The sequence below is a fragment of the Aquila chrysaetos genome, chromosome 9 (genome assembly GCF_900496995.4).
Source record: "Aquila chrysaetos chrysaetos chromosome 9, bAquChr1.4, whole genome shotgun sequence".
Taxonomy (NCBI): Eukaryota; Metazoa; Chordata; class Aves; order Accipitriformes; family Accipitridae; genus Aquila; species Aquila chrysaetos.
The window spans coordinates 37,825,324-37,841,925 of record NC_044012.1 but is presented as its reverse complement, the minus strand read 5'-3'; the positions used below and the strand labels follow the sequence as shown (position 1 = coordinate 37,841,925).

General features: G+C 41.9%; 1 protein-coding gene across 16 annotated transcripts in view; it reads right to left on the bottom strand.

Annotated features, from left to right (window-relative positions):
- Window positions 1-16,602, bottom strand: part of ARVCF (ARVCF delta catenin family member) — a 293,557-nt gene that overhangs the window by 13,046 nt on the left and 263,909 nt on the right. For all 16 annotated transcript variants that reach the window (XM_030024130.2, XM_030024128.2, XM_030024129.2 and 13 more), the window contains 6 exons: window positions 7,310-7,437; window positions 6,218-6,368; window positions 4,667-4,859; window positions 3,343-3,454; window positions 2,651-2,741; window positions 1,373-1,426 (listed from right to left, as the gene is read on the bottom strand). In XM_030024130.2, coding sequence (XP_029879990.1) covers window positions 1,373-1,426; window positions 2,651-2,741; window positions 3,343-3,454; window positions 4,667-4,859; window positions 6,218-6,368; window positions 7,310-7,437 — 729 coding nt within the window. The remainder of the gene's footprint in view (window positions 1-1,372; window positions 1,427-2,650; window positions 2,742-3,342; window positions 3,455-4,666; window positions 4,860-6,217; window positions 6,369-7,309; window positions 7,438-16,602) is intronic.

The window sequence follows — 16,602 nt, the reverse complement described above, 5'->3', positions numbered from 1 at the left end:
CAGAAAATAATAGTCTAGAGCAGCTCCTCATGTAAGTATGCCCATAAGACAAAAAACATACAGCATTTGGAAGAGCCTGAAGGAAAGAGAGTTGTTATTTCAGTTCCTTGCAATTAAGGATAGTAAACTGGATAAATTAATTTAGTCTCTTCTCAGTTGACATACGAAACAGCACAAAGTTATAGTCATATTGGAGTTAAAAAGCACTCAAGAGCTGGGGACAGGAAAGCTTCACAGATTTCATCTTCTAATAGTGATAAAAAGACTGGAGAACAGAACAGCCCAGAGAAGCTGCCTGATGTTGTACACATGCTGCTAATTTGCACTTAATTTTGTACTCAGAGCTGTACCAGTAACTCCTGAAAGCATAAGGCAACAATTAACATTGAGACCATAAACAATCAGCACTGCCCATCCTGCAGCACCTGCTAGCACACAGCTATCCTGCCAGGCAATCTTCTCTGAAGTTATTTTCTTCCATTGTGAGAACAAATGTTTTGGTGTTCCCTTAGGCAAAATACATATGGACAGTTGATTCATGGCAGGTGGCATGTCATTTTTCTAAGAATAGGAAAGGTAATATATACCTGTTATTTTAACTTCTGAACATTCTTGGCTTTCAGCTTGGTTCTAACTTGCTATTTTTTCAGCTACAATCACAAATAGCAGTATATGAAACTGTTTGATTTGGAGGCATTAATGTAGGTATTTAAATAAAAATAACATCAACTGGAAGAAGTCAAGCAGTTTCCCAAGAGAACACACAGCACCTTTATCTACCTCACTAAAGAAAAAAACCCTCTAGAAGTCTTAAATTACAGAGCTTATAAATCTCAAAGCACTCCATTGACAGTAAGTGGCTATTCTCAGTCTATAGGAAAAGCCAGGCCTGGGTAGATGCAGGTAAATGAAAGGTGGAGCCAGGAATATCATACATACTAACTTATTTTTGGTGTTACCTACAGAAAACAAAGGCAGAACGGATTTAAACACAAGTGTTAGACTGAAGTAAATTTTCAACTCTTTTTTATCCTTCTGAATCCCCAGACTTCCAGATCTGTAATAGGGAATGCAGCTGCCTCAAGGGCCAGAAACTAGAATGAAAGCTAGGTCAGTGTATCTCCATTATATGCTGAAAGTAGTTGAGAAATTGGTGTGTACACTCTACATGTATTTAAAAGGAAAAAAAAAAAAAAGCCAGGAGAAAAAAAAAAAAGACGATGACCAATCTTTTGTAAGGTAATGTTCTGTTTTTAAATGTCAGCTTTATCCATCTGAAAGAATATCACCTAGAGAAATAGTTGAACTTTCCTGGGAGTGACAGCGTGCTCTATTGAAACAGACAGAGGGTTTGATCTATGACTGAATTTACCTGGGCCAAGTTCATCCATAGGTATCATATCACGACTCCCAGCCTTCTCGTTATCTATAAAACAGAAACATTGAAATTACTTGAGTTACATTTGCTTTTCTCAACACCTCTAAATTAGTCACAGGACCAGAAAGGTCCATGATGTACTGAACACAGAGACTATTGTAAAAAAACCCCAAACTATTCAACTGTTACCCATTCAGAAAGGGAAGTTTGATTTCAGCTCTCCAGAGAGCACGTGTAATTCCTGCATTTTCTGCTCTGGCACTGTAATATAGAACTCCCTCTCTCCAAGTGATAACAGAAAATGCAGTTCTGCTTTGGACTACCTGCCGCTATTAGCAAGCTTCTCTCTGGTCTCTCCAGAATAGAGGAGAAAGAAAATAAGTGAGGGTGCAGCTTCACATGGCACACAATCCAATCTAGTGGCCTGCTGAGCAGAAAGCTAACCCACAAAGAAAACAATAAGTTTATTGTCAGATCAGCAAACTGGCCCGAGTCATCCTGTGTCTGCATAATCTGCCAGATTTGATCAAAGACAGGGAAGGTGGAAACAGGCAAGGCAGCGTGGGGCGCTCTTTTCTGCAGTAATCTGCAGTTAAACCAGGTAAAGTGCAACACGGCAAACTCTGCTGTAGGAGACTAAAGATTTCCGAAAAGAAATTTTGACATCCGAGCGTTAGAAAGTAGAACCAGTTTCAGAAACAAAGCAATCATAATGAAACTAAAGCTGGAGCTACACCAGTGTCGGTATGGCTGCATCAGGCCTGATGAACAAGCACAGAAAGGTTTAGCTAGCGTTTGGATAAACCATCTCCAATGAAAAAAACTGCACAGTAGAGAAAGAAGCACTGCCAAAACAGGCACATTTATTTAGAAAGAAAAAGACTCGAGTACTAAGTAGGGGTAAGGCCAAGCCCACTGCCTGGCTGAGGGCTAGATTTATTAATATATAACACTGTCAAACAAGGCTGTTTTCCTCTTTCAAAGTTCCAACTCATGTCTATCCCAAATTCGCCGAGGGAGATTTAACTGATTATGTTGCATACAAGTTGAGAAAACAAAATCAGTAGTGTGCATTTCACAAGGGAAGGAATACTATCCATATCCAGCTAATAGGATTGATCTTTTCGGAACTGTGAGGTAAAAAGTACCACCTAAATAGTACATTTTTACCCACTCACTCCTGGCCCTATCACTCCCATAACACAGATGTGGCAAATCCAGAAAACAAGCAAGCAAAGCACAATAGAAAAAGTGATAAAGAACAGAACTGACCTTGACTTTTATCCACCAGAGGCAAAGTGCTGTCGTCATAGCCAGACCTGCCAGCAATACCTTTGGAACCCTTTGGAGTTGCAGAAACAGACTACGAGGCAAAAATCACACAAATACAAAATTGCTACTCAGGGAAATCGAACAAGAAAAATAAAGAAACCAACAGTATGGAGAGAGATCACAGAATGCTGCTAAGCCTCCCTTCTGTTGATAATATGACACTGGAGTATTTTTTATTTTCATATTTGTTGATGGAATATTTTTCCTGTTATCTAAATGGCAGCATTGTTGGTCTGTGAAAGAAGCTCTACCTTTTCACAAGAAAAGATGAGGAGGCTGCATGTCAAGAACAGGTGGCTGCCCTACACTGCTAGATGGAATGTTTCAAATGAGAGACAACTGAGAAAAAGACACACTAATTCTTCCTCCAGTAAAGCATGGGCATTTGGCCTATACTAGGTTTTGGAAGTATGCCACCTCAAGAGCTGCATTTCACAGACCACTGAAGAACATACCCAGGAAGCATATGCATGATGCTGTGACCGAAGAGATTACAATACATTGTTCTATCACCTAGAAGAACAGAACCAAAGCCCACAATCTATCAGCCTGTAGTATTAGGCTAAGTTAGCACATCCTCCACTCAGGCATTTCCATAACTACTAACTAAATCTAAGACCCAGCATCTTTACCTGGAAGTGTGATTTGTTCCACCCATCCTTCTGCAGGGCATTTCGTAGTTCTTTATAACTCCAGATCATCTGAAGAACATGAGATGCTGCTTTTGTTTCTCTGGGAGACTGGCTGATTTGCAAGACAAAATTAGAGCTTAAGTATCAAGCAATGTAAGACTATTCATAAGTTGACTTCTTTGCACCACAATATCCAGAAGATACTTAGTACTCCATACAGCTATCCTTTGAATCTATAAGCTATAGGATATATGTGAAATCATTCAGTGACTTCTTCCTATCCATAGGTATTTGCTGAACGCCCCCTTCCCCCCCCCCCCCCCCAAAAAGTCCAAACAGAAAGTCGTAAATTGTGCAGATTTCTGGGTTGTCACATGTATTGCTGGGCAAGCACTGAGACCAGGGTGACTCTTCTGTCTTGTAGTTGTCATTAACATAATACAGATGGATTCCATCCTGCCTGGATTTATTTAGGAAAAAAACCCCAAACCAAGTTCTAAGCCACTTTTCAAACCTTCACCCCAACTTACATATATTCCTCACAATTCAATGAAGTTGCTTCATGGTTTAGAATACCTTACAAAGCAATTTGGGTCAGCCAAAAATAAGCTGTTTTTAAAGAGACAATGAAATTTTGTCCATTCCTTACTAAGTCTGTACACAAGCACCCTCTACAAAATAATACAGGGCTGGATTCTTGGTTGGCTCTCATATTTCATAACAATGCAACACAACGAAGTCTTCAGCTACTCTCTCAAAAGTTTACTGAAAACACACCTATAAAGAAGCTCATGTCTAACTGGCTGAATGATATGAAACTTTTCTCTAAAGCAGTAAGAACACAGTTTTCAACTGAACTGCAGAGTGAAAATTTGCCACTTCAGATTACCACCACCAGGCCTTCAGCCAGAATGATTACTGCACATCATTAACCATTTTACTTAAAAGAAACAGATTTCATCACTGACATTCCAGGAATGGAACGCTGCCACAGAAAAAAGGCCTCCCACACTAAAAATAAAGATCATGGTTTCACTGCAAATGATGTCTGCTAAATGAATACATGGTGCTAACATGTATCTGACAAGGAGAGAGCATGTCTTAACATGACTGAAGTGACTACTCAATAAACTTTTTTTTTTAATCAAGTAAACCTAGTAAAGGTGCTGACTGGTTTTACTGCATATGTATTAATTGCTCTAAAATTAAAGGCTCTGAAAGGTTAGGATGCTTGAGTACTTTCACAAAGCAAAACTGCTGTTCATAGTGACATCTTCATGTTTGCAGTGAGTTCTTACGCATTTTGCTTTCAACTGTCACTTACCTTGACTTGCTGATAGCTACCAGCTTCTGAATGCCCTGTGTCTGGATCAGAGACCTTGCATTTTCTGAGCTGTCAGTAATGATTTCATGGATGGTATTCAACACCGCAACCACTGTATCCTCTTCCAGGTTCTTTGCGGATCTCTGCTGCCTGCTGGGCAAATTTCTTACCAGCTCACCCATGGCATAACTACCTAGATAAGGGGAAGAGATACCATTAGTCAGCCCTGATAATCATTTCAGCTTCCCATCCCGAATGATAAAACTCAAGGGTGTTTGCCATGTTGAAAAACTTTATAATGCACATTTTGAACCTCAAGACTGTAACTTAACAGTGTATTTATCATTCATTATTTCAAGGTGATTGAGAGTTGATACCCAAGACAAAGTCCTTCATCATGAACACTAAAAGGTATTGGGGGGGGGGGGGGGGGGGGGAAGCAATCTTTATTGAGAATTTTAAAACCAGCATCTATCATACTTCGCACTGCCTGAGGCAAAAAGCATCCAGTAGCTGCTGCTGATGCCACATATTCATGCTAATAGACGCACATGGCTTACTCAGCTTTGTAATAGGTCTTCTGGGGCAAGGTGTGCAGCCATGCATTTATTAACCTTCCCCCAACAAAGGTAAGAGTATTTCCTCCCGGGTGCCATTAGCCTTCTCATTGTATAGTACTGGAGAAAAAACAAGGAGTCCAGAGTTTATCACTCCCATGTGTCCATCTGTACCATTTGCCTAGCTACAGCTCTGAACTATTAAGAAAAGAACCTGATGTATTAAGGCAGAATTCCACCTTGTTATTTGTTAGTATCAACTTTGGTGATGGCTCTAAACGTGTGACCAGTACTTCCTGGCCTGACAAGGTTATAGCCTAAACAAATAAATCAGTTAAATACAGAGGCAAACTCAACTCACAGCTGAAACTTTCAAGATTCCTGCTTATGGGCAGGTGAATGCTTATTTACCTCCTTAGATAGGAGCTAGTGAGCACTGCTGTAGAACTAACTTGAAGAAGAGCGAGTTGTTTGGTGTCCAGCTTCTACAAGTACCTACCACACAAAAGGATGAGAAGGAAAGGAGGAAGCGAGAAAAAAGGGACAACTTCAGAGCCCACTGCACTTCCTCAGGTTAGTTCAACATGCCAAGGGCAAGACTCCCACTCTATCTAAATAGCAGGCCTATGGAGCAACGTCTCTGTAACCACCATGTGCGACTAGAAGCACAAGTGCCATGTCAGCCAGAGCTAAGGAAGAGACAAGAAACCTCTTAACCCACCCAATCCTCTGCACACCTACACATGCTCCCCTCTCCTGCAAAAATCTACATCTGTTTTTACTCCTGAGTTAGAGATTTCCCTCAAACCACGGCTTGACTGAACGGGCTGGAAATGCATTCTGAGATGACAGCACTCCACTTGGTGGCTACAGAGTAATCTTAGTGCAGATGAAAACTGCACACAAAATGAATCCTGAGCACAAGTGACAGAAAATGTGAGGTCTCTCAAGGGCATCCAAGATCCCAGCCTGGTTAGAAAAGTTCAGAAGATACCTATAAGATCTTTATTGCGACGATCCATGGAAAGGTTTCTCAGGGCAATTGACACAGCCCTCACAACCTTGTCGGAGTCAGACTGGAGCAGCTCCACAAGCACTGGTAAGCCTCTCTCCTTCCGCACTGTTGCACGGATGTACGTGGACCACTGATCAGAACGCACAAGGGAAAAGAAACAACAGGAGATATTGTGAGTTCATATACCTGCCCTTTCCTTGCCCCGGCATTTCTTTCAGTGCTGTAATTCATTTTTTTTCCCTACAAAGACTAATTAGGTTGTGTGTGGTGATGCATCTATAACTTAACCCATCATTCAAGCTCATCAATCACAAAGAAGAAAGGATATAGGATATAGCTTAGCAAGCTGCTGGCAAAGAGGACAGAAATAGAAGGAAGGAGCATCATCCGCCAGCATCTGTTCTGTACACACCTCAGTGTGAAAACACATCCCTCTGGGTCAGGAAAATAGAGGTCATTTGGAGGGAACAGTAAAGCATCCAAAGCATCTGTTATCTTCCCCCACCCTCAATTTCATGCTTTTATTCTGTTTCATGATTGATTTTAAAATAAACTGTATTCAAGACAGCTCTGAAACACCACCCTGCTGATCCTCAGGCTGCTGATCAGTCCCACTTTACCATGCGGTTCTAGAAGTGATCAGGCATACCTTTGAGAGAACTGCCTGAGTAGTGCTGGGGATGCTTCAGAGAGGATATCAGAGGACACTTTGGAGTGCAGTTTCCTGAGCAATCTGACAATCCAATGAATTAAGTATTCAGGACAATCATCTAACAACAAGCTTTTCTGAATGGACAAAGCAATGGTTAAGTGGTTTAAATAGTGAAACCTGCTCATGGTTAAATCATCACGAGCTCAGTGACACTTCCACTAGGTAAATACCATCTGTCCAGAAGATGCAAAACATGTCAAGTGGGCAAATAAGATGGAAATTTCTTCGGAGTTCCCACCTCGTTAATTTTTAAAGGAGATGTAAATGCAAAAAGTAACAGCGCACTTATAATGGGACATAGCTTTGTTCTTTACTTACACAAGGGAAACAAAAGAGGCTAAACAGGAGACTGTGCTCACCATCCAGTTGCCGGCACTGAGATTCTGCAAAGCCCCTGCTGCAGCTTCCAGAGTGTTGAAGTTCTGACTTTCAGTAAGGATGGAGAGGTACAGTCGGACCACATCTGGCTGGTACAGTAATTCAAAACCTGCAGGTGGGGGAAGGGGAAAACAGAAGCAAGAGAAGCAGAGCAGGCAATGTATGAATAGACACATAATACACCTTTATTTAATCATGTAAGAAAACAGCCAAGAGAAAGCTACACCACAGAAAGAAGGGCTTCTGCCACATCCAGGACATTTTATCCACAGTTGCTGAAAATGGTGCACACAGGAACTCAGGCACACGACATTTACCTGGGCCGAAGGTCCTTTTGCTTGTCTTCAGGTTGACAATTTTTTCTGAAATCTGTGCTATGCTATGTACTGCCTAGCAGGCTAAGTATATGCTTGTAATAACAAGGTGACAAGAGACAATTTTTGTCTGCAACAATCTTTGTTTTGCATCCCTAGATTGGGTTGCAAATTCACCTTGCACTCCTGTTTTCATTAAAATCTCAGTACCTTTACAGACACAAACAACAGGGTCAAAGAGAGCAAGCTACGCAATTGTATCAGCCACGCCCTTCTCACACCTAGGTGACAAAAGGAAGATGCAAAATGTCAAAGTGACTAGAATCCCCAATTGGTAGGGGCAGGGAGAAATGCTGACTCCATTTCAAATACTAGGTAAAGAAATACACCAGCATCGTACCACATTGGGAGACTGTGACAGACACATATGTTAACTAAATATCCCCAGAGTTGCTGTATCAGCTTTGCGGTTTAAGCACGACAGGAACGAGAACTATTCCCAGCTCTGCCACGGATTTCCTTTTGCGATGCCGAGTAACTGACAGCAGCATCCGTGTCTTGACTTCCTCATCCATAGGATTAGGATTTATCCATCTACCCACATTAAAAAGGGAAGAACTCCATCATTCCAAGTTGTTGCATATTTTGAAGCATTTTTTATATATTTTTCTTCACTACGTGTGGCACGACACACTGCATCGATAGGGGAAGAGTGTGCAAGCATCCAGTTAAAGGACTTGCCAGACAAACATGATCTCAAAGATCATGGTGCTGTTCAGATTACATGAACAAAAAACTAAATCCCCTAAAGTGTTTTGGTGAGCGCAGGAAGGCACAAGCAACCTATGGTAAACGTAGACTCATCTGCAGTCATTGTAGCTGGAAGACATTTCTGGATTGGTGGCTTTTGGGGTGTTTGCAGTAAGTAAAGTTCAGCAGGCATTACCTATGAAAGGATTTCCGGAAAAACGTGACATGAAAGAAAGCATAAAGGTGTGAATGAGCTTGGGCAAAGAGGAAGTTTGAAGCTTGTTTTGAGCAGAAGAAATTTTTTTTATTATTTGTACACATGAAAGAATGTTTTTCACATAACAAGATGCTGTCCTAGAAGGGTAGCATAATTCAAAGTAAGTTTTCCACTAGAAAGACAGGAAACCTACAAACATAAATCACTTACTCTCTTCAGTATTTTCTCTTCAAAATCACCCCTCTCTCTCATACATATATTTCAGCACGTATCACAGATTATCGTATTTCAGACATCTTGGATCAAACCTAGAAGCAAGAGAACTGAACAATGCTGCCCTATCCAATGGATATCCTATCAATTTTTTCCTTCTTAAAATTCTTTGTTGCTAAAGGCTTTCTGAAATTAAAGCCTTACATTTCAAATCTAACTTTCTCCATATTTTTCATACTAGTTATTGCTGTGGGGCTGCGTAAATCAAGATCTCAGAACTCAATACTTAAAACCTTGTATAACATTACCCATAAACACAGGCCATGTTAACCCCCTGGATATACAGGTCTTATTTATCCCATTGAAAGCAAGAAAACACTTCATCGGCCAAGGGTTTCTGTGCTCCATATCAAAAAAAATGATCTATGCATGAGGATCCATGAGCTCCCATGTGCTGGCTCATACTTTCCCTGCTCAGCTTCTCACGTGCATCCCAGCACGCTTGCATTCTTTTCAAATGACTGGATAGTTAACCTGCTCCACGTCTGCGACTGGTTTTAATGCCACCACACTTGCTCGCTACATGACGCCCTACAGATATGTGCAAGCTGCAACAGATGGCAATCCCCAAAGGCATCCTGCCAATCCGTACCACTTACTTTCCTCTTCTCCAATGTCCTCTCCTTGCGTTGGGATCATTGCCCTCTATATTGAATGCTGAGAAAAACTGTAGTTACTTAATACATGAAGCATGAACAGTTGTATGGCTTTTCTCCATTCCTCAAATAAGTTTGTGATTATCTGACTCCAATATGACCTTCATATCACCTTTTTCCTCTGCCACTTCACAAGGTGAATTGGCAATCTAAGAACTCCTCAAGAAAAAACACCACTGCCTGATAAGCGTGCAATGTTCCTTTCCTGAACACTACTACTTAAAACATCTCTTAGGATAGCTTACTGGAATTTTGATGCTGTTATCTTTTACGGAAGCTTTGCTGAAATGTAAATCAGATCAGCAAAAGAGATGAAAGCAGGTTCATTAACAGATAATATTAATACAGAACATTTACTGCTTCTGTATTTGAGCTCAGACTTGACTGTGGTTGAATAGTATGCAATTGTTCAGCCAGTCTTCTCCAATGGCTTTGTTTTAAAGTGCCTAGCTATCATTTCAGCATACTTGGAAACAGCCCCACACTCTCACCCTCTCCCGCTATTTAAGTGCAGTCTACAACGTGCCCTTTCTGTCAGTCTGTACGTTCTTTCTTGCCTGGACACTCTTCCTTCTTTGCAGCACCTCACTGTGTATGAATACTAAGATGCAACAACCCTCTCACCTCTGCTTACCTCCCGTGGACAGAGCTGCATTCCAGTCACGCGCCTGCCACCCGCTTTCTATCATTACTTCTCTTCATGCATGAAAGCCTCTTCTTTTTCCTACTTACTAATGTAAGAGCATCTCAAAAATGTCTTCACCTTCTCTCTTCAATAACGCACAGCATTTCCTCTACCAATTACCAGTACATTCCTACTTTGAGGCATAACCCCTTAGCCAGTCTGGTGGATGATTCCCACCTCACTCCATGCACCCCCACTTTCCAACTACATTTATGCCTCTGCCCTATTAGCATCTGTTTTAAACAGAGTTAGCAAGTGCAACGCACCAGACATGAAACTCTGTCCTCCCTTCATGTCTCTCCTGCTCCCCTCAACTGCTGCATGCTTCCAGTACTGCAGCACTTCTGTGCCAGCCTGGTTATGCCAGAAAAAGGCAGGCACGAGTTGCTAAAACAAAGTATTATGAATGCCCCTCATGGATGGCTGCTCATTAGCAGAGATGAGAACCTAATAGCGAAAAAGTTACTGCTGCACCGGAGGGTTTTTCCCTCATTGACAGCAAGCTGACACTTCTCATAAGCGTTATAGTCCTTTAAAAAGAAACAAACAAGTTTTAGATTTTCTCCATCTGCCTCCTGTCCTAATGAATCCAGCTCTGCTATTTATAGGATGCAATTTGTCTGAATTATTAAAAATTTCCTTCCAGTGTTGCATGGAGGCCTCGCACGTTTTTCCATGAAGCACTTCAAGCACGTTCCTGGGAAGCACAGCTGGTCTCACCTCCATTAAGCACCTGCTTCTCTTCAAAACTGATTTCCTTAATTTCAAGATCATCTTAATTATTTTCTCAGGTAATGCTACTTTTGTGCAATATACGGCTAATTGCTTATATCCATTTTTTAAATGGAAATGAGAAAAGAGGGTCATTAGTGATAGGTAATACATCAAACGAGAAAAATATCCACTGTTTTTCTTTTTCTTTAAAAAGCTGTTTTAATTATAGTCCAGATTCAGCACTGCCCTTAAAAAGATAATTTCTCCTGGAATAAATGGGATTTTTCCATCAGCTACAGATTTGTGCTGAGTTGCAATCTACACTGTTTCCTCCTGGAAAAGCACGGGGATAAGTCATTTATTGCTTTTTCATTGCAGAAAGCAAAAGTAAACAAGTTCACTATATTAGCTTTTGCCTTTTAGAGAAACAGAAAATGCCTCGGACACTGATGTCATTGTGAGTGTCAGATATTTTACAGCATCTAAGCACTCCCCCCAGCTAATGGCATGAATGTGTATACAATGGAAGATCTCCACATTAGACTCATCTTCAACATGCTGTAGTCTCATCTTTCTGAAAAAAAGGAAGATGAGCTGCTTTGCAGCAGAGTTGCTCAAAATTGGCAAATGGATTAGTCCTGTGTGAAGTTCACGCTACCAGGAGGTGCCAAGTGGATTATCCTTTATTTGCCCACAGAACAGTGACAGCACAGACAGCAATTTCAATCCTCATTGGAAAACACCTGAGGAATTAACTGGGGCTGATTAGCCATCTCAATCCATTCAACCCTCAGTCTCTGTGCTGAGAATGAGGGAGCAGTTCCTGGATTATCTCCTCCACAAACCTACTTGCTTTCATCTTGGCAACGCTGATCCTGTACCTGTACTTAGCAACATTCTGGCAATAACATAAAATACTGAACCAGGTGCCTATCTCTGATACGCCAGCTTAATCCCAAATTCAGACAACTCTCTTTGGAGCAAGGTTGCCAAATCTATTCCCCTTCGCCACCCATCCCATTTAGGATTTATTCTCCCCCTACAGGCATGGGAAATTATACACATGTGGATACTGGTCAGATGAGAGTTCTACTGCTGTAGCGGAAATGTGCTGCTTCATTTTCTACCCATGCAAAAACGCTGGGTTGCTGTTTAAAGAGAGGCAAATTTCATACAAAGCTGGAAGGACACTGATAACACTGTAGGAAAAAATGAAAAAACCCTAGCCCTAGGAAAGGAAAAAAAAAAAAAAAATCACTAAGATGAACTCTGCTAGCTACTCATTCTTGTAGTGTCCATAGGCACGTTTACATTAGTGTTTTGTTTGGACCACTTTTGAAGCAAATTTCCCACTTACTGCGCTTTGGTTCCCAACACAGAGAAGTCGCAGCACCACCTGGATTCCTTTTGGGATGACACTAAACCAAGAGATGCACTCCAGGACCACACCGAGGGTGTGCTGACCAGGAATGGAAGTTCAAGGGCTGGTCTGCTCGCCCTGAGCCCCATCCGTTGTGCTGGCCAATTCCAAGCGCAAGATGTGACAGCTACCGGCAGATGGAGCGAGAGGAGCCCAAACTGCAAATTCTCTGCAAGGTCATGTACTAACAGACTTTGTAGAATAAGAAAGCAGCTCCCTAAGCAACTAGGAAGCTACGAGCCAAAAGAAAAAAAAAAAAAAAAAAAAAAGAGAGAGAGAAAAAAAGAAATAAGAAAAAAAGTAAAGAATCCTGTCAGTAAAAGAAACGAACAATTTGATTCTGCAAGAAAGAAAAGCTCCACAGATCTTGGACTCCTGCCCTCTGCCAACAACAGGCTAGTAAGTAACTTCATTATAGCCTGTGTAGTTCATTGTTTGCAAGTTAAACAGTTGTAAACCAGAGTTCAGAATTATTTGCTACAGAAATGTTTTCAGAACATGTAAGCAGCAAATCAGTCAAGCAGTTCAACCCTCCCATCTCAGGAATGCCCCACCCCGCAGTATGTTTTTATAGTAGACTACATGAAAAACTCCACAGAAGGCCGGGGGGAGGCAGCTGGTTACTCTTATAAAAACAGTAATCAGATCCTTAAAAAAACCGACCCATCAGTTCCATTACATCTGTATGCTGTGCTTCAGCACCCAGTGCACAAAGCAGCTTGAATGCCAACGTAAACTTGCAAGATTCTTCTAATTGAAAGGCTTAACAGTAGCGAAAATGCAGCCAGCTCCAACAGAGCCAAATGCTTGGCATAATCAATGGAGAATGCAGCTCGATGCAGATACACGTAGAATACCGAGTGTCATGCAGCCCAGGCATAGCAAACTTCTGCAACGAATGAAGAAGAAATAATAGGTGGAAAGTTCTGAATAGTCCCTATAGCTTTCACTTCAAGGTACAGTACAAGTCAGGACAGGTATTACACTTTACTGCAGAGATTCAATCATGAATGCAGCATCCACCACTGAGCAGCAAGCAGCTCTGAAGACAGACAGAACAGCCTTTGAATAGTATTGAAAAGAATAACCAGAATAATACAGGACACATGAGACTCAAATCAGGCTTGAGGGAATGTTTAAGAGGAGTTTTTCTATTTAGAAAATGAACACCACAGTGTGTGACCTTTCCAACTAATCTACTAAGTCACACACAAGTTCTAAAATTACGTAAACTCTTCCCAGCTTACCACATACTCCCACAATGAAAGAAGCAATGGCACGCTAGTTAAAAAGGGAAGCGAACAACCCCCCACCCCAAAGGATGTGAACAGGAATGTTACCAGCACTACCAAGAGTGGAGGTATGCAAAAAAAACAACACAAGGAGCTAGGCTGACTGCAGGGAAGACAGAAAGGCAGCAAGGGAAGGAAACAGGAGGGCAAGGCAGTGCAGGAGAAATAAGGATGCCTGGGAAAGCAAACTGTCTTTTGCTATTTCGATTATTCTTTACATTTCCCAAGCTCCACAAGCTGTCATCAAAGTGACTTCTCTTACAGAGAGTGCTTTGTAAAAGGTTGGTTATATTCCACTTCATATCCAAATACGCAATTCAACAAAGAGATGGCTCAATTAAACACAACCCATTTTGACCTTGTGTGAGTTCCAGCACTTCTGTTTTCTGTGAGCAGACATTTTAAAGCTAATTCAGTTTTCCTTCTCCAAAGGACCTGTAAGCAGCATTTCTCCCAACAGCGTTTGACACACTGCCCAGTAACAAAGGCTTTTTTCAAGCATATGCAGCTAAGTCTCTTGGCAACTGGAGATGTTCCGTTAACAACATTCTCTCCTCTGTTCACTAATCAGTAGCGAAGGCTCTGGAGGACTAATACTTAATAAGGATCTGAAAGTTGCTGCAGATAACTAGAGCACTACCCAAGCTACTAGTTCAAAAGGGGAATGCGCTGTCCCGGTAGGCCTGTTAATGAAGGGCAGGAAATACCTGGCAGCCAGGCTGATGCGGAGAAGGGAGAGATGCTTAGGGTCTCCACCGAAAGGGAGAGGAGGCATGTGGGTGAACTGCAGCACATTTAGGCATTTGAAGGTCACCTCTGGCAGTGTTTTTTGTTTGTTTTTGAGAAACACCATTGATACAAGCAAAAATGCTGTAGTCCCAAAATTAACATTAAGCCCTTTGGCTAAATGATTAAAATGGATGGTAAATAGCTTCCTCTACCCCAGCCCCAGAAGACTTGCATCTGGCCTTGAAGACTTTAAGTACAGTATAGTAAATGTTAACGCTTGCTCTCTCGCCAGTTTCTCTGATCCAAAGTTATTTTTATTTACTTCACAGTGATCACTGAATGCATTTTCTTTTAAAGGGAACAGGACAATCGTGTTATTCCAAAAGCAAGTCTGTTTTGAAACACAATTTGTATCTAAAAATCAAATGTGAAATAACATTCTCTCCCTCTCTCACACGCAGAACACACACTGGAGTCTCTGCTTTGTGAGCTACATATCACACATGATCTGTTTGGAAGTACAGATTCCCCTTTCCTCATAACCAGCTTACCATGGTGTCAGCAAGCTCCCAGAATGCACTCCAGGCCCTGCCTCACCACTGCAGAATCTCAAAATGGGACTTGGTTCAAAATCCTGGCTCACATACTACAAGTGAATAGGAAACTAATTGGCACCAAAGGTCTGCCAGCTCTGCAGGGTTTCGCAGCGTGACATTGCTAGCCGTGCAAGTGTACTGTACTCCTGGTAGCTCAGGCACACCTGAGACTAAGCTAGGGGTAAACACTCTCTTGCCTGGAGAAGTTCTTATGGGTTGTGCCTTACTCTAGTCTCAACCACTACAGCATTTTAAGACAAAAAACAGATTAGGCTTACCAGGCTGGTGATCTCACTGAGAGTGGATCAATAGGCCAGGAGAACAGCAACGCAAATGCTCCTAGATGCGGGCAATCTTGCCTGCTGCCTCCAGGGAAGCTTCTTCCTGAAGCTTTTAGGTTGGACACATGCCTCTAACAGCTGATACCAAAAGGACACAGGGTACAGCGATGATGCGCATTGCACCGGGGACTTCTTAAACAGACAGCAATTTGGCCCACGCGTACAAGATCAATACCAAGCGTGTAATCGATCATGTTATGCTTCCCTGGGAAGGAAAACCTGAATTTTCAGATGCTGTCTGCTACATAACAGGAATATTAGAACAACAGTGGACAAAGTCAAATGTCCACGCTTATTCTTTTAGATCTCAGTGCTACTGCTGCTACTATTGACCATGGGTGCTTTTGACACGTCTGTTCCTGTCTCTGCAATTGTCCAGAATTACACGACTGACTTGTTTTCTTTCTCCTCTCTGAGAGGACCCAGATGGTAGTGCTTGGTGACCACTCACATGCCCTGAGGGGTGTCTCGTTGTGTGTGGCACCAAACAGCTCTATGTTGTCACCCCTCCTTTTCAGCCACAGATAGCAATTGCAAGGACTCCACAATCCACGCCAGAAATAAGAACATTGTCCAGCCCATCTGGCTTGTCTGCCTTCCAGCGTTTGGGCCAGTTACACCAGTAGAAAATGCGGAAGCTCAGGGACGTGTCAACTTACTGTCCTCAGAGCAGCAAGCACAAGCCAAGAACATGGGGGGATGCCACAATAATCCAAATCCGTAGCACAGCCAAAGATTGTTCCCTGTTTGCGACTCCAGAAAGACGCAGTAACGAGGTGATGCTACAGAAAGCCTCATTTGATACACGCAGGTGTGAAAATGGTCTCTCTTCTTAATGGGGAAAGCTTTTAAATGGAGGAATCTCTAGGCTGGAACTTGCTTACTCTCTGCCTTCGTAGGGCTTGAATTCACTGCTTTTTAGAGCATACTGCAAGCCTTTTCCATTTAGCTAAGCTTTCCCAAAGGAACAAAAGAAATAGAGAAATGGCTGGAAAAGCTAATGAGGATGGGGAACTTGAGGAAATACGTTTTTACAACTATACATTCATGTATACATGCCATAACATGTGTGTTTTCAGGACTCTTCCTTAAACTGAAAAAAACAAAACCAAGCAAAAACATTTTCCTTACAAAACCCACATACAGCTCAGTAAAGCATGCTACTGCTTTTCTGATCATAGCTGCCATGTGATGCAGCTGAACAGACCTGAGGTCCGAGACAGACTCTTTTCACTGCCATTAACTAGTGCAGATGACTAATTGTCCAGTCCTACGGTCAGAAGGTTT